Source organism: Calonectris borealis, chromosome 1 (assembly GCF_964195595.1).
Source record: "Calonectris borealis chromosome 1, bCalBor7.hap1.2, whole genome shotgun sequence".
Classification (NCBI taxonomy): domain Eukaryota; kingdom Metazoa; phylum Chordata; class Aves; order Procellariiformes; family Procellariidae; genus Calonectris; species Calonectris borealis.
The window spans coordinates 16,198,748-16,220,425 of NC_134312.1; the positions used below are offsets into that span (position 1 = coordinate 16,198,748).

General features: G+C 40.2%; 2 protein-coding genes across 9 annotated transcripts in view; one reads left to right on the forward strand and one right to left on the reverse strand.

The window, feature by feature from the left end:
• Nucleotides 1-7,164, reverse strand: part of COG5 (component of oligomeric golgi complex 5) — a 189,735-nt gene extending 182,571 nt beyond the window's left edge. For both annotated transcript variants that reach the window (XM_075145503.1, XM_075145513.1), the window contains exons 1-5: nucleotides 7,062-7,164; nucleotides 5,954-6,093; nucleotides 4,924-4,981; nucleotides 1,894-1,948; nucleotides 1,724-1,793 (exon numbers count right to left, since the gene is read on the reverse strand). In XM_075145503.1, the coding sequence (XP_075001604.1) occupies nucleotides 1,724-1,793; nucleotides 1,894-1,948; nucleotides 4,924-4,981; nucleotides 5,954-6,093; nucleotides 7,062-7,128 (390 nt within the window). In that variant the 5' untranslated portion in view covers nucleotides 7,129-7,164. The remainder of the gene's footprint in view (nucleotides 1-1,723; nucleotides 1,794-1,893; nucleotides 1,949-4,923; nucleotides 4,982-5,953; nucleotides 6,094-7,061) is intronic.
• A 15-nt stretch (nucleotides 7,165-7,179) lies between these two features.
• DUS4L (dihydrouridine synthase 4 like) lies at nucleotides 7,180-21,041 on the forward strand. 7 transcript variants are annotated; one of them, XM_075145592.1, is made up of 8 exons: nucleotides 7,180-7,262; nucleotides 7,869-8,003; nucleotides 8,253-8,374; nucleotides 12,648-12,765; nucleotides 14,242-14,364; nucleotides 15,301-15,527; nucleotides 17,140-17,379; nucleotides 20,667-21,030. In XM_075145592.1, exons 2-8 carry the CDS (start codon nucleotides 7,894-7,896, stop codon nucleotides 20,732-20,734), a joined length of 1,008 nt encoding a protein of 335 aa, XP_075001693.1. In that variant the 5' UTR covers nucleotides 7,180-7,262; nucleotides 7,869-7,893; the 3' UTR covers nucleotides 20,735-21,030. The 7 variants fall into 7 exon arrangements, with proteins under 7 accessions (XP_075001693.1, XP_075001728.1, XP_075001702.1 ...); XM_075145601.1 differs by lacking the exon at nucleotides 7,180-7,262 and adding an exon at nucleotides 7,499-7,624 and having other exon boundaries at nucleotides 17,188-17,379; nucleotides 20,667-21,041; XM_075145582.1 differs by lacking the exon at nucleotides 7,180-7,262 and adding an exon at nucleotides 7,499-7,624 and having other exon boundaries at nucleotides 20,667-21,029.
• Nucleotides 21,042-21,678: the final 637 nt, after the last annotated feature.

The window sequence follows — 21,678 nt, forward strand, 5'->3', positions numbered from 1 at the left end:
CAGGTAAAGAGACACAACAGCAGTGCATCCTGGGGAGGCAGGAGGGTTGAGATTTCAAAGGCCTATTGACTCAACTCTCCATAAGTCCAGCTTCATTTTGTAATTCAGGTGTCCCACCCTCAATTCCTCCCAGCTGTACAGTGCAACATGAAACACTCACTATGTATCTGTCAATACAAGAAAGGACAGCAGCTCTCGTGCCGAGGATGGACTCTCACTGGCAGAGAAGCTGGAATCATCATTCCTCTTTTTACATTGAGGTAAGTAAGTGGATTTGGATGCTAGGAAGGGTAGCCTAGCAGGCTCCCCTTATCTGCACCTCTTTTTTCTGGCTTACAGCCAAGAAAAGCCAGACATTACAAATTCCCTGGCACAGGCTGAGTAATGCTGACCCTGGATGCACGCTGCTTTCACACCACAGGAAAATCCATGTAACCCTGATACAGCATAGAGGAAGCAAAGAGCACCCAAAAAACATTTCCTAAGTTCAGGGACTCATTCTTCTCAGAGGTCCTTCTGCAGTTTGACTTTGTGTAAGCGTCAGGGCAGAAATGATCTTCATCCTTAGCCCCAAATTCCCACAACCCTTTCCACAGCTGCAACATCCATCAGAGAACAAAAAAAACCTCCACCTAACCTGCCACATGGAAGTCACAGAAGTTTTGCCCAGTGGCATAAACAGTAACAGCTGGAGTTGAAAAGAACAGGAGAAGCAGCTGGACAAACTGGCTGAACAGAGTGTTAAGGGCTTCCTGTTGAACTTCACTGCTACTGAAACTAATGTAGAAAATAGTAGAAGTTCAGCCGATAGACTAGTGCAGTTGCTCCACCAGCCCCCAGACTAGAAACTGCATGGCAGTTTGCAGCTTCATCTACTCTGCGGTACAACAGCAGTCACCCGCAGACGGCAATCTACTTGAGTGTATATCCACAGCTCAAATTTCAGCTACTAAAAAATAAGTTCCTGCAAAGAAGTTCTGCAAAGATAAGGTAAACTTGTGAAGACAAATAGTTCAAACAGTCACTCGTTAAACACTTGGGGATTTGGAGTTGTGTTGCTTTTGAAACCATAAACTGAACAGAATGCCGCTACATGACTGAAAATGTACAGAATAGTTTTCAACTACTATAAAATTAACAATAGAAGTGTTTGACATTTATCTCACCATCGTTGTGATAAGCTCTCTCCCACCGCTATCCTCTAACAGAGATCTACATTCTCCTCTAGACTCCACTTATATTCAAAAGACAGGGGCAACTATGTACCTGGGCTTATAAAACTCCAGAACCACAATTGGCTCCATAAGTTGCATCTTGACTATTTTGAAAGAATTAATTCCCAAGCTCTTTACTAAGCTGCAGGCAAGCATGCATTAACTTAGAGGAGAAAAGCATCTTCTACACAATGGCACCATAACATTAAATACCAAAATTACACAAACAGTAATGAGAATTTAATTAATCTGTACTCAGATAACCCTTCCCTCTTCCCTCCATCTCTACAAAAACTCACTTAACTAGTGCAAAGGTCAGCTTCCTACTTTGCAATACGAAGCACTTCTCAGTAGGTCATGAAGAGACACACACATACTGATTTTCATTGAGAAATACTGACAACGAACTACAGGCTACTGGAGTATGAAAATCGCACCCATGTCTGACAATTGGGAAACAATGCATGTTCAAAAAGATTTTTTTAAAATACATTTTTAATACAACTTACTTGAAGTTTTGCTAGCTGAGCTGTGCGAGACACTATTTTGTTGTAGGGGTCAACAATTTTGACTCTAATTCTAAAAATAACAAGAGAAATTTATTTATAGCAGTATTAGTAAATAACATGATAGAACAATTAAGAATTTATACTTTCTAAACGCATAATGAATGGCATACCTATCAACAGTACTTTGTAGAGCACCAATTCTAGTCTGCATCATTTGGAGGACACCTGCAAAATAAAGCAGATTTTTTACATGGAACACTTGTCAATTATAGAAAGAACTATTCTTCAAATCATAGTAACTACTGCAGACTACTTTGGCATTAAAAAAAACCAGTTTCCCCCTTTACAACAGAGCATTCAAACAGATTGCTTTCTAAGAGAATGACAATCAGGACTGCTGTTCAAAGGCATATAACCTGGTACAAACACCTGAACGTGATACACAAAAATGGCATAACCTATTTAACACTATTTATTTAACATAGTGACAAGACAGTTCAGAGAAACCAACAAAGAGGATTGAGAAGATAACCAATTCTATTTCAAGGTTTTCTTCCTGTGCATAAGCATCTTTAGCAAAAAGTAAGGTATCAATGTCATTGTGCGGTCATCTAATTTAGATTACAAACAGAGCAAACTACCCTAATCATGTTTGTTCCAGATTAGTTTGGCAAAGCAGCACAAAGAAAGCCCACAAGCATGCTTGTTCTTTTCTTGTTAAATTGCAAACAAAGTAGTCACGGATAGCAGTCATTTTTGCAATATGGAATCAGCCTGCTGAGAATTTAATTAAGTTACGCAAACCCAGGCCTATGAAATTATTTTTGTTCCAGTTATTGTTAGCATTCTCAAACATACTACATTTTTGTAAAGCCCTGTTTACAAGCATGTCATCATTAAATTGGCTAAAACTGCAATATGATACAGTAAGATAGAAGATAAACATAACTACTGCTAATAGTTTTATTCAGCTTGTCCTGTACTGGGACTATACCTCACGTATTTTGTATAAATATGCCAACTCCCATCTTCTCCATATTTCAGAATTATTAACTTGGCTTAGTGACAGACACAGGAGTTCTCTGATATTTATACATGGAATGGTAGGCATGCAATTCTCACACATCAGAGGATGAAGATATGAGATACAGTGAAAAGTTGGCAAAATAGGCTGGCAAAATGGCGGAGGGCCAGTAGCATGAGATTGCTGCATCTATGACTGTGACATTGCTATAAAGTATACTGCAGTCCTCTTGCCAGAAGGCAGAATTAGGATGGGTGAAAAGGCAATCTACCCTCTCCATCTGTTGCGTAAGATATGGGATGATACTATTTAGCCTATCTTGAGCTAAAAGGTAGCTCAAGATATCTATTGAGCTACCTATAGACAGAAAAGAGTATGTACACCAGATCAGTGTACCATTAAAAAAGTGCACAGGCCTAAAAAAGAAAGGACTCTACAATCTGAGTATATCAATTTGAAATGTTTAATGAGATTCACTTTCACACATCCAAATGATTGTGCATGTTGTGAATTAGTTCCATAATCTTCACTTGCTAACTTCCTTAATAAACATACCAAGAGCTATGTGTTTCTAACTTTGTAATTAAAATTTCTATTGACATCCGTCTTTTCTTTTCCTTATGAATCTTGACTCGGTGTTTCTTCTACAGTGACCACATATCACGTGTAGCACAAGCAGGGCAGGGATAAGAAAGTTTTGCAAAATTTAAAACATCATCTTTGTGTGCACAGACTTTTGATTTTCCTGGCAACTGCAGACTGAAGTTTCTACTGATGTCTCAAGTATCAACTACTTTTCAGGATTAGAACCTCTGCATGCTTCTCCTCTGCTCACACACAGAAAAGGCCTCTTAAAGAGCATAACCCCAAGTAAATAGAGACATTTCAACAAACTTGAGGTGAATTAGATTTTATTTTTACTTTGGCTTATTAGCTGTAAAACACGCATTATTTACCATGCCTGCCTTATAGAAATGTTTTATAACTGAATAGTTGTTCTAAAGTACTTCATTCTTTCCTCAGAGCAATTTTAGGAAGGAATGCCTTCAGAAACAAGCATGATTTCAGAAAACACAATTCCACTGAGCACAAATTGCTAAAGACCATGACTGGGACGCATTTATCAATCACAAAATTGACTATAGATTCTTATCTACTTCTTATTTGGAGGAAAATCACAATTCCAGTCTTCCTATGCTTAATTTTCCAACTGTTTAAAAAGCTATTCGGGAGCTACCGTTGCTAGATTAAATGGGCATTTCTTTATTGTTATAGCTATATGCAAATGCTAACAATCGAATACTGTATCCAACAAGTTCCAAAGACTAAGGAGATACTATAACTGCCAGTAACCAGAACTCTCTGGTTATGCCAAAACCTGGAAGCAGAAGAAGGAACAAAGATAAATTTCTTAGCAAGTTACAAAATGGAAGGGGAAAAGGGGATATGCTTGGATCTCATAGTATATGCAAATCAGCATGTTATAGAGGTAAATATCTTTCTGTGCAAAAAAAACCCCAAACCGTATGAAGTTCCCAGCAAGTGACAAAGAGCAGAATGGCAGGTCTAATAAGCTCCTGGCACAAGAACAATATACAGCAACCATTTTTCTATATAGATTTAATGGTTCCTAAGTAACGCCTTTGAAAGTCAGCAGTTTATGTTAAAATCCAGATCCCAAACAGTGGAGTAACACAAAGGTATGCATTTAACTTAGTAGCCCCTTACTAGGAAAAAAATATCCCAAGGCAGTTAAGATTATGTGTTAAAGCCTCTTTGGTTAAGATTTGCAAACTATGCATCACATGCATATGCAACATGCACCAGCTTGGTACTTACGGCAACAAGTATTAGCTAATGTTGCAAAAAAATGAGGCTTATTTAGAAAAATATATTAAAAGATCAAAAAGAGTTGATTGCTAAACTTGCTCAGAACTGATTACCAAAATACGTTTTCCTACAAAGCAGTTACTCCAGAGAAGTATCAGCCAAATCTCCTCCCTGGAGCTCCATCTACTGACATCAGAAAAAAGCTGCCACATGATACTCCCCAGAAGTAAGATCCATAGCCTTAACACTAGGGGCCAAAGTTGGCAATGAATGACATTCCCTGCAGAGATATTAAAAGTGCTTCCTCCATTGTACGAAGTAGCAAGCATAATATAATGGTATTTACCTTCCAGGGATTCAATTCCAGTTGCTTGGGCCAACAGGTCTTCATGTCTTGCAACAACCTTAAAAAAAATACAATAGAGAAATCAACACAGAAAAATGGGGATGTGTGCCTGAAAGGAATAATAATATATCATCACCATCCCTACATTAGGCAGACACAGGAAAAAGCAGCCACACCTTAAAGATAAAAGGGTTTTCAGAACACATTTTAATGCACAAAAGCAGCAAGCTCAGAATGAGAAGAGGGTCAGTAACTGCAGCGTAGCTGCCATCTTAATTAAAGTCAGCAGAGCCATCACATTTCAACAGACCTTCATATATAATAATAATTGTAAATGTAAGCTTATTAATCACACAGTAATAACCTATATTCACATTTTTAATATTTTCTTTTCTATTTATGATATTTAGAAACTAGTTCCCAAAGAATTTACCGACTGGGGCAGGGAGGAAGCGGGTTTTGAAACTACACACAAACTTAGCATGTGTTCTCATTGCAAGGTCCACTGTGGATTTGTGGTGTCTGCGTAGATTTCGCCAAAAAGCCTTCTACTATCCAAACTCAAAAGCCTTTATGAAGGTGTGGAGGTGTGCTAACATAGGTTATATTTGCCCAGCTAAATGTAAGCGTTAGAGCCTAGGCTACTCCCCAGCATCAGATGAAAGGGTGCAAGTTAAATCACTCCCTATCTTCTCACCATTGTCATCCCAAAACACAGGCCAGCATTTCTGATAGCTGATCATTTGGAAAGAGTTAGGGAACATCCTTAAAATGAAGAGTAGGACCTCCATGTATTCAGAGATTGACTGCAGAACTGAAAACAAAGCAGTATATGGCTTCTTGGTAGGAGTATTATGAGTGGGCTCGACTGAGTATCAGATTCACTACCATTTTTGCTGCAAGTTGTACCTTTAGTTACTGCTTGCAGAGTACACTGGGCAATTTCAGAAGCAACAAGATCATAAGATTACTAAGCTTTTGACTAGTTTATATCAAACACCCCAGAATAACAGGTACGCTTTAAACTTACTTGTAAATGAAGCTCTTTATCCAACTGACTAATACCTTGGGCAAGTTTTGCTAGTTGCTCAGCTATCACAGCCTGATGGATAGACTGGGAAGTGTAAGCTTTCACATCAAAGTCTTCTCTGAAGAAGTCAGCATAACATTCTGAAAAAAATTTAGATTTTACCTTCATGCTTCAGAACTGCTAAATATTATTTATGGATCTAAAGCGTACAGTTCTCTGACCTTCAATTTCTCCAGCATATGTTCTCTATATCACATAACACAAATGAGACACCTATTTGAGAAGAGACCACAATCAAGAGAAATAAGTTTGGAGCTGATGACTGGGGGGGCAGGGGTTTAAATGGTGAAAAAGACACATGTTCCTTTATTCCCCACAGCCTTTTCTTGAGTAGAATACACCAAAAGGTACAGATACCTTCTTCTTCAAACTTTACAGTGTAATCAGGGTGAGGCTGTTGAGGTTGTACCCATAATCAAACACACACCAGTCACCTTCAAGTCACTGAGAATCAAACTGGCATGAGACACCACTTCATGAAATCATACCAGGCTCTTACAACGCTGTGGGTTTATAAAACACTAAATTAAGAAATGATATTGCAACGATGATTTTGGATCAAGCAAGACCCGAGTTTCCAGACAGCGCGTACTAGTATCACCAAGCACCTCCGCCTCTCCTTTCAGTGCACTTTTTTTCCCCTTTAGGAGCAAGGGACCGCAGGTGAACATACCACCTCGCAGGACCGCGCCATTAAGACGCCCCTGCCCGCAGCGGGAGGTCTCCTCCCCGAGGAGGGGGACGCTCAGCAGGCGCGGCAGCACTCCCCGGCGCCTGCCGTCCCTCCGCCGCCGAAACTTTCCGTGACGTGACGGAGTTCACCGCCCTCCTCGCCCCGTCCCCGAGCACCGGCGCCTCTTCCCCCGGCTCTGCCCGCCCAGCTCGACACCGCCCTGACGAAGGACCCTCCGTTTCCTCAGGGCCGCCCGCGGACGGCACCCACGACGCGGTCCCGCGGGCGGGGGCACAGCCAGGCGCTGCCGCGCTGCCCGCCCGCGCCGAGCCAGCGGCGCGCGGCCCCCCACCGCCGCCAACGGCCGCGCCTCACCGTCCGCCAGCAGCTCGGCGAGGGCCGGGGCCGGGGCCGCGCCGCCGCCTGCCCCCGCCTCCTCCATGCTGGCAAGTGCCGGGAGCCCGCGCGTCACTCCCGGGCGGCGGCGCGCGGCGATGACGTCGAAGGCGCGCAACGGAACAGGGCCGCCCCGCGAGCGGGCGGGCGGGCGGTGGCGGCGGGGCGCTTGCGCACGTGGTGAGCGCGGGCCCGGATCTGGCGGAAGGGTGCGGGCAGCCAGCCGAGCGGGAGCCCGCGGGGAGGGGCGGCGGCAGCCGGGCGGCCAGTGGCGGCGGCAGCGCGGCCCTCCTCGGGCCCGCGTCTCCGGCACCCGGCAGGCACCGACGCGGGAGAGCGAGCTCAGGCAGGGTGGTCGGGCCGCAGCCGCCGCCGTGCGGGGAGAGGCGGAGGGGGCTGGGCCTGTAGCCAGGAAAAACTTTCTCCGCGAGGCCTGTGGGGCAGGGCAGGGGCTACCCTGAGCCCCTGGTCCGGCCGCGGAGCCGGCCCTGCGCTGAGGGGCTGGGCTAGAGACCTCCCCTCCAGCCTGAACGATCCGTACGGTAGGGAGTGAAAACACAACGGTATTACAGCGGGGGTATTACAAATTACAACGGGGCGCCCGGCGCAGGGCCGGTGTTCGTAGCTGGTGGTGGCAAAAGGCTTGTTCCTGACGCTGTGCAAGTGAGGGACTTCTTGCGGGATGCTTTACCGAAAACCAAGTCCAGTTTAAGCGCTGATGTTTTGCTGCGTGGCCTGTGAGAAATAGCTGAATTACTTACACACAAACACTGTTTGTTTTTCCAGATGCTAAAAGGATTCTTAATTATACATGGTTGGTGACATTGTAGAAACTAAACAATGCGAACTAAAAGATCCCATGGATTTATTTCATTCTGGGCAAGTTGTAAAAATATGTGCCCCTATGGTCCGCTATTCAAAGTAAGTAACTGTCATGTCAACTATGTTTTCAGTGTATTTTCTCTGAGGAAGTTTTATCTTGACTGTAAAAACAGGGATGACTACCTTTTTCTCCTTTAGTTATTTAAGACGGAGATAGACGTGGGACATGTTTTATCTTACGATTATACTTGGACATCCCCACAGTACTGCATGTCAGAACAGCATTTTAGAATAGCTAATCAGAAAAATGTCTTTACTATTTATCTCTTAATTTTCATATGTCTGCAGGTTGGCTTTCAGAACCTTGGTTAGGAAATACAGTTGCGATTTGTGTTACACACCAATGATAGTGGCAGCTGATTTTGTGAGATCTGCAAAAGCTAGAGACAGTGAATTCACCACAAACAAAGGTATTTTTTTTAAGAAACCATTGCCTTGTCAGAATGTTTTATGTTTCATGTTTTACTTCAGAATGTTTTATGTTGGAATCTTTTACATTTTATTTCCTGCACTTGGGTCACAACAACCCCAAGCAACGCTACAGGCTTGGGGAGGAGTGGCTGGAAAGCTGCCCGGAGGAAAAGGACCTGGGGGTGCTCGTTGACAGCTGGCTGAACACGAGCTGGCAGTGTGTCCAGGTGGCCAAGAAGGCCAATGGCATCCTGGCCTATATCAGAAACAGTGTGGCCAGCAGGAGTAGGGAGGTGATTGTCCCCCTGGGCACTGGTGAGGCCACACCTCGAATCCTGTGTTCAGTTTTGGGCCCCTCACTACAAGAAGGACATGGAGATGCTGGAGCGTGTCCAGAGAAGGGCAACGAAGCTGGTGAAGGGCCTGGAGCACAAGTCTTATGAGGAGCGGCTGAGGGAACTGGGGTTGTTTAGCCTGGAGAAGAGGAGGCTGAGGGGAGACCTCATTGCGCTCTACAACTACCTGAAAGGAGGCTGTAGCGAGGTGGGTGTTGGTCTCTTCTGCCAAGTAACAAGCGATAGGACGAGAGGAAATGGCCTCAAGTTGCGCCAAGGGAGGTTTAGATTGGACATTAGGAGAAATTTCTTTACTGAAAGAGTGGTCAGGCCTTGGAACAGGCTGCCCAGGGAAGTGGTTGAGTCACCATCCCATGAGGTATTTAAAAGACGTGTAGATGAGGCCCTTAGGGACATGGTTTAGTGGGCATGGTGTGTTGGGTTGACGGTTGGACTTGATGATCTTCCAGGTCTTTTCCAACCTAAATTATTCTGTGATTATATGTGGTGATAAACCAAATTGGCCAAGTGAATGCAGTCTGTCACACAACTTGACATCGTTAACAATTTTGGTATACCATATCTGATTGATTGTAAAACCATAGAAATATTCTAGTTGAGAGTAAGCACATTCCAGTGACAGTGTGTCAAATGAAATAGTGGAAAACCTTTTCTCCACCTGAAATCAGGGCCTCCAAACTGATTTAGATATGTAGTAGTTTGACAGTACATACCTGCACCCACACAGCTGCTCACTCATTCGTCCTCCACCCCCACAACAGCACAGAGAAAGAATAGGAAGAATGAAAGCAAGAAAAACTCATGGGTCAACATAAAGAGAGATTAATAAGTGAAGGAAAGAAAGAAAAAAAAACAAGTAATGCAAAGGCAATCACTTCCCACCTCACACCAGCAGACAAATTCCCAGCCAGTCTCCAAGCAACGGCCACCCTGGAACACAATTTCCATGTCCCAACCCACTTTCTTCTTCCCCTACCACTCCAGTTTTATTGCTGAGCTTGATGTTGTATGGTATGGAATATTCCTTGGGCCAGTTTGGGTCAGCTGTCCCAGCTGTGTTCACTCCCAATTTCTTGCCCACCCCAATCTATTTGCTGGGAGCAGGAGGAGGCAGAGTGAGAAAAAGAGAAAGTTTTGACACTGTGCAAATGCTGTGCAGCAATAGCCAAAACATTGGTACATTATCAACACTGGTTTTGTCACAAAATCCAAAACACAGCACCATACAGGCTGCTATAAATAAACTTTAAATAAATTTAAAAATTAACTCCATCCCAGCCAGACCCAGTACGAGATGGTAGTAAGATTCTTTTCCCAGTGATTGCTGTTTCTTGTGTGTTTCAGAGACGAACACGTAACTCATTGCTGGGAAAAGTTTTCTGGTCTCTAACAAAAACAAGAGAGTTGCTAAAGGTGAAAAAAATAATACAGCAGACATTGATACAGTGGAATCAAGGATTGATAAAAGAAGCAGGCTTTCAAATTAGCTGGAGTGGAAAGTGGAAGGAGCTGTTGGTGGACCCCTTGAGATATTGAGAGGGTGATAGAAGGGAGCAAGAAGGCAAGAAGAGACCAGGAAGTTGAAGCATGGCTAGGGTTGATGGGGAGACGCCAGGCTTCAGGCATGGTACAGAAACATAACCAGAACACATACAAAAAGAAGGAGTATAAGGAGTTGTACAGAGTCCTGGCTGTAAAGCAAAAGAGAAAAGTGGTTTGAAATGTGTGGGAAGAGGTGACAATAACGATACAGATCTGCTGGCATGAAGTGGCTGCAGTAGAAGAGTGTAACAAGGAACATAGAAGCGTAGACTACAACTGGAGGAATGAAGAGAACACTGCTAATGTGCTATAAGATTGGCATGTAAGATCTAGGAGGTGTGATGATTTAATCTATTCAGACCACTGAATTGGTGGTTTCATAGATGTATATATGACAGCAGGGGTAGTACATTTCATTATATTAGCACTGGCTGTTTACTGTGGTGCATTATTCAAATAGAACAGAGGAGTTACAGAGAAAAGTCATATTGGGAAGCACAGATAGACTTATTAGTGGAATTCAACTTTTCAAAAGCATGAATAATTCTTTGTGTGTAAAAATAAATTAGTAAGAACATAACTAACAATATATATGGCTCAAAGGTCCACAGAGCCACTAGTTTGTTCCCTTTCAACTTACTTACACTTCTGATCTACACAATGTCCTGTGGCATTGAAATTCCACAGGTCACATAGGTAGTATATTCTGGGAGGTGCAGGGACAGGGAAAGAGGAAATTCTCCTTTATGCTGTAACTTTGCTACCTAATAACAAGGGGCAAAAAATGAAATATTCTAGTGTTGTAAACAATCTCTTTTCCCTATACACCTCTTTCATGCTGTCCTTAATTTTATAGGCCTCTAAACATTCTGCCGCAGACAGCTTTGCCGAGATTATAATATTTACATTATTAGCATTTACGCTTTTAACAAGTAGCTCCACAACAGGTTGTGAAATTTTACTGTGGTTTTATGTTTAACTTCCTGGCTGTTTGGGGATTTTGTATTCTAATTAGCGATACAATTGCAATTTCTGTTTTCCATTTTCTTTGGCATTGACATTTCTTCGTTGTGTATTTCTAAAATACAGGTAAATGTTCTTTGTGGCTGCTGCTAAAAAATTTAATGTGCCTAGACTCAGTATTTTTATTACTTAATGCTCAACCAAAAATTAGGAGCGTGGGATTATTCCAAGGTATTAGCTGCAGTAATATAAATCTCTTCAGCTAAAGCATTGTCTTAAATGGACACTGTTCTGAAAATACGCGAGGGGTTTTTTTTGCTTGCTGGATTTTTAGGTAACTTCTAGAAGTGTCTCAACTTGATTGAAAGGGTACTGCTGCCCCCTCTGACTTAAGCTCCACTACTTCAAGAACTACTTATTTTCCACTAAAATAGAAAAATCTTCAGAAGCACTTGTGGTCTTTTCAGTACCAGAAGTGCACTTGCTTTGTGCATTTTTTTGATCATCTGTTTCCATCCATGCTCAGATATCCGCCTTCCTCTTAACTGCAGCAATTGTTTATATGGAAAGTGAGTGCTAAGACTGTTTGAGATATTTTTAGATGCCTTTAATGTAATGCAGTAGCTGTAAAAGAGGAGAGCATGTTCCAAATGACCATCTGGCTCTCTGCAGGGGCTTAGTAAATCACAAGTAGTTCAGCAGACCCAAGTTGAGGATCGCTGACACTCTGGTTTCCCACTTGAGACAAAGCTGCTAAAGCTGCCTCTGCCCATGTATTCTCATTCCAACTCTGTATATTGCATCATGGATAAAAACCAGCCATGTTGGCACAGAAGAGGAAAAAGATGGGCTGGGATAAGGAAGGGCAAAGCTGGTGGGTTATTACTCCTTTCTGAAGGGTTGGTTCCGTAAGCAAGTTTCCCTGGCAAGAGAGACAGTCGTGTCAGCACAGCAAAGGGGCAGCATGCAGACAAGAAAGGGCAGGCTAGGAGGGGAAGCATGAAGGCTGCTGAAAAATAGAGAATACTTAGTTTCATATATCATCTTTGTGAAAGATAAACACCTGACCAATTTCAGTCACAAAAAGTATATGTTGAGCCAGCAACCATCTAGAACACATATGTATGTCTGAATTCCCACCTCTCTTGATAGACATACTCATTTAGTAACCACTGGTCAGCTGCCTTTATTTGTGATCTAGGGCTTGCAGAATCACAAAATAGTTAAGTTTGGAAGGACCTCTGCAGGTCATGTTATCCAGCCCCCCTGCTCAGGCAGGGTCACCAAGAGCCGGTTGCCCAGGACCATGGCCAGACAGCTTTTCAATCTATGAAAAACATTCAAAATTTAGAATTTCTTCTTTTTGTTTTCTGGGGTTTTTTAAAATATAAATATCTTTTTGTTGGAGTAGGTGATCATCCGTTGATTGTTCAGTTTGCTGCTAAAGAAGCACAGGTTTTGTGTGATGCTGCCCGTATCGTCTGTCCTTTTGCAGATGGAATAGACCTAAACTGTGGCTGTCCTCAGAGGTAAAGTTTTGAAAAAGCTGGTGAAATAATGATGAAATAATTTGAGAATAAAGAATGCTAGTCTTCATTTTCACAGTAATTTTTGTCTTAACTTAAAAATAGACTTTGAGAGAGAAACAGCTTTTTAACCTGTCAGAAATGTCTATGTGGCAAGACACTGTTCTGAATGTTCTGAGATGCCTGTCACCATGGTGAGACTGGGAAAACCAGGTGTATTTCCCAATTTGCCTTTTTTTTTTCCTGAGGTATTGAGTGTCGGCTGAGAAGTGAAGTGTCCATCCCTTCTCAACAGCTGTTAAATATGCATTACCAAAAAGAGCTTGCTTCAAATAATTTGGAGAGTGTTTTGAGAAATTATATGGCAATTCCCAAAATGACGAGGCAAGTCCCTGATGTCTCAGACTTCTGCAAGTGAAGGATAGTCTCTAAAATATAATTATACACATTATATTATTCAGGAAGTGCTGAAAAGAATTTCTTCCATCTTTTATTAGGTTTATAAGTACAGTGAATTAGTGATCTACTTCTCAATTAAATTGATAAAGATTTTGTCTCGACAGTGAAACAGAGTAGTAATGCACAAAGATTCCTGCTAACTGGTTCAATTGAGAACCATTTATTACATGCTTGTCAGGCAGTCTTTTTCTAAGTGAAGACCTCAAAAATAAATGTGGGAAAGCAAAAGATAATACTACGATGCAAATACTTAATTTGTCTATTCTAATTAGGTTGTCTTGACTTAAAATTACAGTATTTGAGAAAACTCCTTTCTGGAGAGATCTGAGACTTTGGAAGTGTATTTTTTTTTTTCTAAGCTAACTACAGTTAAGTATGCCAAACTAAGTTCCTTTTAGGCCAAAAATATATGCTTACGTTTGAATCCTTTGTTTCTTGTGCATGCTGGTTTCAAAATAACAAAACTTTGTGCACTTAATCTGCCTTTATAAGAAAAATTGTTTTTTTTAAAAAAAATGCTGCTGTTAAGTGGAAGCAAAGGTTATTTCCTGCCAATCAAAATAAAGTGTTTTGCAGTTGAGGAAAAACAGAGTATTACTGAAATCATATCCTTACTTGCATTTCAAAAATCTTCCTTTTCAATCCAGAGTCATTTTCTGTTTGGAAGAAATCCGTGACCCAATGGAAGGGGAAACATCAAACTATTTTAATTTTATGAATGATCTAAACCATTGTTGATGAAATGTTAATTTATCTTCCTTGTGAGTTCATTTTGTGGACAGAAAATTGAACTGGAAGAGATTAGTAAGTTGTCCAAAGTTCTAACAGCACAATGGAGACTGAACCAAGATCTAAAAGCTAGTGTCAAACTGCAAACGACTCATCGATCTACAGCCCCTACTGTCTCTGTTTACTCAACCACACATTCTAAAGGTCATAAAGAAAGAAACTGAGGAATTTAACTGAAATTGGTCTGCATTTTTTCAAATGTAGAATACAAATGTTCTCTTTCTTTTAAAGATGGGCGATGGCAGAAGGTTATGGTGCTTGCTTAATAAATAAACCAGAACTAGTTCAAGATATGGTGAGACATGTACGGAATCAGATCGACAACCCTAGATTTTCAGTATCTATTAAAATAAGGTAGGTCTAACTTAAGTGCTGTTTCTGGTACATGGGAGAATCTTTTTAATTCTTTTTACAGAAACATGTTAGTGTAATAGTTACACTATACTTTAATATATGTAATTCTGTTAATGTAATATTACACATTATAACAATTTCCTTACCCATGAAGACTGCTGAGACTTTTTGACCCCAGATGGTGAAAGAATATCCGGGGCAAGTAATCCCAAACTTAGATAGTAGAACCAGCACTTACCCAGATAACATACTGGATGCTGGAGTTTTCTTGCAATCCAGACAACATGAAAGTACAAGTTAAAAGGTCTAGAGTTCCATAAAAGAAAAGCAATGCATAGGCTGTATCATCACAAGCATTTACTTTGTGAGCTGTTGGAGGCCAGAGCCATAGTTGCTGTTGGCTATAAAGGGAAGTGTAACAAAACTGGAAACTGGTCCCCACAGCTGCTGTAAGGAACACATTCTGCTTCCCTTCATCGCTTTCTAAACTTCTGTAAACTGTTGCTTTGCATTGCTTTGTACCACTTCATCTGCTATTTATCCACACATGCCATGTGGCTTAGTTAAGTTTCAACACAGTTTACAATCCTTCAGGAAAGGGAAACTATTATAAATCAGAATTTTTTCCATAAAATATGCAAAATAATGATGTTTATTTTAGAATCTTTTGGGCACTCTTGCTCAATCTCTATAAAATTTACCATGTATATTTCAGAGATGTGATATAATTGGGAAATGCTAAATGAAATAGTGGTGTCAATGCATTAAACTCACATGTCTTTATTAAAAAAAAACCTCTTTATCTTCCAACAGTAATATTTTCTTTATTTATACTGTTATTTATACAAAACTGTGGTAACTCCTCTTTATGGAGGGGAGCTTTTTGTACAGTTCAGATAACTTACTATCTGATGTTTTCATGCGTTGGAATTTTAGGATCCATGAGGACTTAAAAAGAACAGTTGACCTGTGTCAAAAAGCTGAAGCAACTGGAGTTTCTTGGATTACGGTACACGGGAGAAGCGTAGAAGAAAGACATCAGCCTGTACATTATGATGCCATTAAAATAATTAAACAAAGCATGTCTATACCTATTGTGGCTAATGGAGACATTAAAACTTTAAAAGACACTGAAAATGTTCATCACTTGACAGGAGCAGATGGTAAGATTAAACATACTCTATTTTCTAAGTAAACTTAGGAATCAGATTTCAAAGTATTTATTTTGGCTGTAAGTAGGACATGATTTGAGTGCTTTTCACTCTTTGAGGAGACAAATGAAAGAGGATGTTTTAGATGTCGTATAAACTCATAAGCAGAATCACTTGTAATCATCAGAGCACTAGAGCACTGTTATTCAAAACCACAAATAATGATTTCCGAGACAAATTACAAAAGCTCTTTGCTTAATTATGCTATCTCATCACTCAGTAGTGGAGTTCAGGGGGACCTTAAGACATTCATTCCGTCTCTTTATGGAGCTGATTATCTTTTAAAGAACTGTAAACTTCCACTTGGAAATCTCTGCTTCCTGTACATGGGAACGGATTTCTTACAGTAAGAATATGGCGGAAAAAGGAAATATTGTTAAGCCAGATACTTAACAGTTATGGTGGTTAGCTTCAAGGACGCAGTGAGGCATTGCACTCTCAGATCTGTGTGTATTTACCTTGTCTTAGACTTCAATGGTAAAATTTTGGGGTAAAGGATTACCCTGCAGTTATTTAGTCACAATAGATTCCTGCAACTGTCTGTGGTTTCAAGACAATATGGAAATTCAATGTATGTTTTGAAGAGGTGATCTTTATCTACATACTTTGGATCTTGCAGCTAGAGAATAACAGGACAGGGAACAGTAGCTAGTGTCATAAGGAAAAGTTCATGTGGCAGGTTTCTTTTGACACTATCAATGTTTAACAGCAACAACAAAAACTAACTGAACCAAACTGCTATGCTGCTACAGTGACTTTCCCCGCAAATACAAAGCAGGAAGGAAATACATAACAGAAAAGAATGTTCTCATAGCCCAGCTGACCTTCTTCAATAGCAAAAATATAAAGCATCAGTTTTTTTCTGTCATGTACAACAGCAAAAGAAATTTGTCATATTTGATCATCCTGTTTTTTAAGAAGAGACTAGGTGTGATAGATTATATGGTGACAGTGCAGGAAAACAGAATCCCTTAATAGCAAAAAAATTACAATAGAACTTGTATGGGTTTATCTGACAATTTGGGATTATGGTTGCAAATACACTGGCTTGTTCAGAAAGATTTACTGCAGACCAAGAGCCCTGAGATTTATATAATTGAGAGATTGAGCTCTTACTGGAAGAAAGGTTCTAGGTCAGTGAATCAGCTGAGTTGCACTAAAAATGACTAAATTTAGCATATTGCTAATCTTGTGTCTTTCCATCATAATTTTATGTTAAAAAGACAGGCTTGTATATGTGTAGCAAATAAAAACAAAATACTATTGAATTGCAGTTTTAAAAGTCGGGAAGAAAGGCTTGTGTGTCCTGCGTTTCATTTCAAAATTTCTGGAAGGGTACGTCATCAAGCTGAATGTATTGACAGGTAGTGTAGGTACTCTGAGGTTTGGATTGTTAAATGGATTTCTCTGGTATAGCTATTAATACTCATCCCTGTTGTTCTCCCATTACTTGTCTGTGAGCTTTGGGTGGTTGTCCTAAGAGATGCTATAAAAAATCTACAGGACGATTTAAGGTAAAATTTAAACTATAATGTAACTTACTGCCTTAATTTCCAATTTGAAGGTATAATGGTGGCTAGAGGACTCTTAGCAAATCCGGCTATGTTTGCAGGATACGAAGAGACACCTTTGAAGTGCATCCAGGACTGGGTTGACATTGCTCTTGAGCATGGAACTCCTTTTACGTGTTTTCACCACCACTTAATGTACATGATGGAACGGATAACTTCAAAACAAGAAAAAAAAGTTTTTAATGTTTTATCAAGTACCTCAGCAGTACTAGATTATCTGAATGACCATTATGGTGTGTGCTGACTCAAAGTATTTTAGCTCTATGTAAACTTGTATTTTGCAATTGTCGATACATTGTTAAAGTTTTGATTGGATTCCTACTTTTTAGTCACGTTCATATATTGCCTAAGTATTTTCAACACAGCATAACATCATCAGGGTGATACTTTATATTTTTAGTATTTTTATGTCAGCATTTTACACTCCAGAAAATATTCCATATTCCACAAATGTGGAATTCTGTTTACAATGCACTACTACACAGAGGATTGATTATTGTAGGACTCCAGTAATTTAATTTTTTTTTTTTACCAGACAATTGCTTACAGCAATGTGTTTGCAAAACTAGGGCCTTTCTTATGTTAAACCCCCTAAAATCAGAAAGACTACTTGTAAATAATACCAAGAATTTCAGACCAAAAGAATACAAAGGGAGCAATTATAGAAGTTTTAGCTTTAACTGACATAAGATGTACTTTTAAACTTGAGTAGATACTTCAAGCTTGAAGACTGTGAGGCCTTGAAGCCCAGCATAGTATCCCCTTAAATTAAATGTTCCTTTTGCAGACTAAAACTTTCTAAACTTACTTAAAACTCAGAAAAATTCCACACTTCATACAGCAAAATAAACCTGGAATAGATAAATGATGACGGAAGGTAGGAAAGAGTAAAATGGAGAGATAGTTTAAACTAAGTACAAACTTAGCTGAATCTAAAATACAAGACTCAAAAGTTCAATCTAACTAAATTCAGTTTTGTTTATCTACTGTATAATAATTATATAAAAGATTAAATCCCTGTCATCTACCAAAACAGAACTTTATAGGTCAAAAGAAAGCTGACAAATTCTCTCAGTGGGGCTCTTGCAGTCCTTTCTGCCTGCTGGCATGTTGCTTATCAAAGCATGACAGCCACTTGGCTTTGAATCTTTGTATAGGAGGGAAATAGTGAAAATTAGAACAAGATAATAACATTACACACCAGCTGCATTTGTTCTGCAAGGGAAATTTCACAAATCTGTGCAGTACAATTATTTGTAATCAAATAATTTGTTTTCTTTATATGTTTACACAGAAATTCGTACCAGAAATTGCTTAGTTTTCTGACTCTGATACTTCTACAAATATACAAGTGAATAGTTCTGAATTTCCTAAATAAATTACTTGGTTTTGTATACAATTGTAATTTTTTTTATTACATTATAAACTATGACAACCTGGGGGAGGGGAGGTTGCTGTTGGTGCTACTCCCCAAATCTTTTAATTCTCACAATTTTTTTAATGCAATGGCATAAAAGACTTGATCATTTTTCATCGTGAGTATGTCTGATTTAGGCATACGAACAAAAGTTTGAAAGGCATGCCCTGAGTCATCAAGTCTAGTTTACTATTTAAGACAGCGACTCTTCTGATATGGTCACCTTCCTGATGTGTTAACAAATGCTTACAGGCATGCTTTGCTATCCTAGGCTAATTGAGACAATCTCCACAATCTTTTGTGGTGCGATAGGTTCTCCATTCCTTCAGACAACTATTTTTTTCACTCTTCTGGACTGTAATGTTTTCTTGACATTGGATGAGCACACTTATGTATAGCATTCCAGGTAAAACCCCAGCAATGTCTTCTGCAGTTAATATTTCTCTTTCTAATGCCTCACTTTTCCTCAACTAATATTCATCATGTAATTTATGACCTCCCAGTTTTACAGCAGAAGTTCTTATTTCCCAACTGCATGAGATTGTATTTTGTACTGCTGAATTTCCAGTCTCAAGTTCATCCAACTATAGTGCAATACTCAATTCTCCTCAGTTCTGAAAATGCCTCCAGCCTTCTGCATCAAAATTAAAAAGCAAAACTATACAACTGAATTGTAGAGGAAAAGGATTCTTGAAAGTATTAACCAAGTCCTGTATTAGCATTTTCTTAAGATTTTTATGATTTGGCAAGCAACTATTATTTGCTGTGAACTTTCCCATTAGCCACAAGGAGCAGAGAAGAAAAAGTTATTTATTATAATCAAATAACACAAATGCAAGGCTTTTTTTTTTTTTCTTTTTGTAATAGTGGGGCAATTGAATTTTAGAGGACTTGAAATACCTTGACCTATTTAGGAACTGAATACTTGATGATTTTGAAGGCAGCAGTTGTTGTGCCTGTGTGAGATCAATCATAGAGATTTCTGCCTGAAGTACAAGACCTAGGTTGGTGTTAATGTCGCTAGTAATTAAGGAGTGCTTGATCTGGCCAATTATGCATCATAAAAGTCAAGTTTATCATCCCTTTTTGAGGGTGAAATGAATTGTTATGCCTTCTTTGTGTATTTTGTATGCATCTGAACACAGTTCACTGCGTTGACGTAGAATAAACTGCAAAATTGGAGTCTTAAAGCCATACTCTGAACAGCCATACTGTTCAAATATGCATAAATTGCTAAAGATGGGAGTTAGTTATTTAACTCACAGTGTTGTTTTAGAATATGGTCATATTTCTCATTATAAGCCATTTGAATATGGGAAAAATCTCATCTCCAGTTTAAAGCCACTAGATATTTTCCTTGTAACATCACCAGGTATTCAGTCTATTTTCTAATTTTCAAATTTTTGAAAGTTATTCTGCAAGTAATATAACATACAAAACTTTGTTTCTTATTTTAGGTCCTTTGCCTCCTGTAACTGATCCAGCTCTTTATGTTAAGCCACCCTGCACAAAAATGCCATGTTCTCATAATATCTGTACTTTCTTGCAACTTCTACCCTGTTGCAGTAACCCTCACACAACCTGTACAATCCTGTTTCTTCTATTCCCTACTGTTAAGTTGTTTCTTAGGTCTCTCCTCTGTCGTGGGTTGATGGTTGGGCGAATGCAGTGTGTGATGATGAGACAGCTGTCATACAAGCCAGACTAGAATGGAACAAGTTTGAACTTTCTCTTTGCCTTTCGTTCAGCAGAGAATTAGTCAGATTTCTGTCCTCTAACCAGCTGCTAATACACAGGCATTTCATATTTCTGCTTCTGAATGCTTTGTCACCTTACTGGTGGGAGAGGAAGGTATTTCTTTTAATGGTAATGTTTTAAGGTTCGTGAGTTTTTTTCCTAAAGCAGCCAGCCATTATATATATTGTATGGTGTCATATTTATTACACTATGGTTCACCGTAAGATAGGCAGCCTTAGATCGACAACAACCCAGACTTCTACAACTTCAGTTAGAATACCTTGCAGGAGTGCCAGAGTGCACTCAACAGGAGAAGGGGGGTCTCACAGATGTTTGCAGGAGGCTTCTCTCTGTTCCTCATTCCAGGTTGGTGGGGAACACGAACCAGCTGCAGTGGAAGCGCACAGCAGTCACTACAGAGTGACTCTTTCTGAGATCTTGGGAAGCCCCTAAAGTGAAAAAGCAGACTCGGAGTCTCTGGCAGTGGGGATGTGCAAATATAGCCCTATCAGTATGAGGCTAGGCTACTTGGAGGGCAGCTTTCGGTACTAGTAAGAGGTGAGTAAGCAGCTCAGAAATGGAAACTGCTGTGGAATTAAAGGAGAAAAAGTCTTTAATAACATTTTAACAGCTTCAATAAAGTATAATGGCTGTAGGCAAATAGTTTAAATGTAATAACCAGGACACACTAAGAGGTAATGTTTTGTCTACGCTTCCAATTAAATATGTTTATGAAAATGTGTTAGAAATACTTCTTAAAACCCAGGCTGTTCCCACTGTGTAGACTGGATTGAAATGGCTGATTGTGTCACTCTCCAATATTTGTTATGCATAAACAATTATTTGGGATGTAGTCTTTCATCCAGACACTGCTTGGCAGCAGCTAGGAAAATGTTAACACACTGGCTGCATCCCCAGGCCACAGACCTGGGAAATTTTAAGTGTAAACAATTTCAGATTGTGAGCAGCTGCAAACAACTCTGCTCAAAACTGCTTATGCAAGAACTTCCTACCCCATTTCAGTTCCAATGGATTAGAGTAACAAAGAACTACTATTCACAGCATTTATTCTGTCTCATTTTGATGGAAATTAATTGGGAGAGAATTCCCAAAAGCAGGTAGCTGTTGCAAGAGGGCTGGTGATGCCCAGCTAGACAAGGTAACCTCTTCCACCAGCAGCACCTGAGGATCTGTTAGGGCTGCAGGCAAGTCAGTAAGCTGCTGAGCGGGCCCTGGCCTGAGCAAATCGCACAGGGTGCGGAAAGCTCCTGCGTGTGACGTGAAATTGCTGAACGTGACATACAACTGTGTGAGAAGCTGGCAAAAGCTGCAGATAGCGCTGGGAGGGATGGCTGGATTTCACCGGTGGTTAAGGGGG